This window comes from Penaeus chinensis, chromosome 31 (assembly GCF_019202785.1).
Source record: "Penaeus chinensis breed Huanghai No. 1 chromosome 31, ASM1920278v2, whole genome shotgun sequence".
In the NCBI taxonomy this organism is placed as follows: Eukaryota; Metazoa; Arthropoda; class Malacostraca; order Decapoda; family Penaeidae; genus Penaeus; species Penaeus chinensis.
The window spans coordinates 22,767,738-22,769,426 of record NC_061849.1 but is presented as its reverse complement, the minus strand read 5'-3'; the positions used below and the strand labels follow the sequence as shown (position 1 = coordinate 22,769,426).

The 1,689-nt window shown below is 39.0% G+C and overlaps 1 protein-coding gene across 1 annotated transcript in view; it reads left to right on the top strand.

Annotated features, from left to right (window-relative positions):
- The first annotated feature begins 261 nt into the window (after positions 1-261).
- The window catches only part of LOC125042090, a 6,680-nt gene continuing 5,252 nt past the window's right edge, over positions 262-1,689 (top strand). The window contains exons 1-2 of the mRNA XM_047637557.1: positions 262-376; positions 612-711. Of these exons, the coding sequence (XP_047493513.1) occupies positions 340-376; positions 612-711 (137 nt within the window). The 5' untranslated portion in view covers positions 262-339. The remainder of the gene's footprint in view (positions 377-611; positions 712-1,689) is intronic.

Below are 1,689 nucleotides of genomic sequence, written 5' to 3'. Positions count from 1 at the left end.
TACGAAACAACTAAACAAATACATGCAACGAATTATACATGAATTAAACAAATACAAACAATTACAATCAATACGCTGACATAAAAAAACGCACAGACAAATACAAATATATACACATACGAATACGAACACTAACATGAACACGAATACGAACACGAACGAACACTACACTAAACTACACTAAGTGAACACTCGCCAAATGTTTGTTCTATATTTATAGTCACTAAACGCAAGTTTCTGCACATACACCGTCGGCTAGCGCTCGCTTCTTATCAGGGCACACGGAATTGTTATACTTCGCACTGAGAATACATGACCTGATCTGTAGTATATCAAAAGATGTCCCCATCGACTATGTGTCACCGGCAGCATAAAGGTAGCTTCTCCCTCCACCGTTCTGCCAGCTTTTTGGGGTTACCTCGGTGACCTGAGAGAGAGAGAGAGAGATACACATATGCATGTGCGCGTGTGTATGTTAGCATATACAAAACGAAAAACAGGGCGAGGGAAAGAGAGGCACATCTCACCAACATATACACTTAGACTCCACCAGGTTTTAAATCCAAGAATCTACGCCATTTCTTACTTTATTTACTTTTTTTTCGACACAGTGATCTGTCCCGAAGGTTTTGTCAGTGTTCAAGGCGGGACTTCTTGCCTGTATTTCTCCTCCGTCGCCCCTTCCCTTGGCTTCGCTGGCGCTGCCCTGAGGTGAGTTTTCTGCGTGTGTTTACATTGTAAGTCATGAGGTGTTGGTGTTGACTTGTGCTTTTGGCTGGTACTTTATGTCTGTTATATGCTGTAATTACATTTTTTATCACTGTATGCTGCTAAGATTAACTTATTTTTAACCTTATTTTAATAATGTTTAGTGTATTATCTAAATTAATCAACAGATAAGATGTAGCAACAGTGTTAATCTTGATAGGATCAAAGGCAGTATTTTTCAATCTTTTATACACCCATTCATATCCTTATCCATATACCCCCTTTCTTCATTTATAATCTTCACTGGTAAATAATCATTTTGGAAGTTTTGTACTTTAAGAACTCAAAACCTAAAGCAATAATTCCCACCAAAGGTAAAGATACCAAACAACCGTATGTTCCTGACAATGACAATATTTGAAACAAATTTCTTATTAGTACGATTACAGTACAGGATCCTGCAGATATTTTTGGATACGATGGCGAATATATACCAGTCTGATATTGAATTGTCCATTATTGTCGAATATCGTTTATTGCATGTACTCTACAGGAAGATAAGTACCTCTATACATCATGCAGATAGCTGGGCGGAGCGGAGCGATTTCACAGTCCACTCCTCACCTCAGTGCAAAAGCTTTCGAATCTTTACTTGTATTACTGCTAGATGAACAAGGACGAACATTTGATAGAACATTTCTGTCAAGAAAATGCCCACTCCGCTTTGCTGTCTGCCTGATGTATATACATATACTTATTTTATTTTACAGTACTGGGAAATAAACGAGGAATTTATTATATATATAATTCATACATAATATATACACACACACCACTATATTGTTGGTGTGGTGTGTTGCGTGCGCGTTTTGTGTGTGTGTTGCGTGTGTGTGTGGCTTTGTGCTTGTCTGTTGGGTGTGTGTGCGGTTTGTGTGTGGCGTGTGTGTCTGTGCGTTGGTGGTGCGTGCGTGTGTGGTGGGT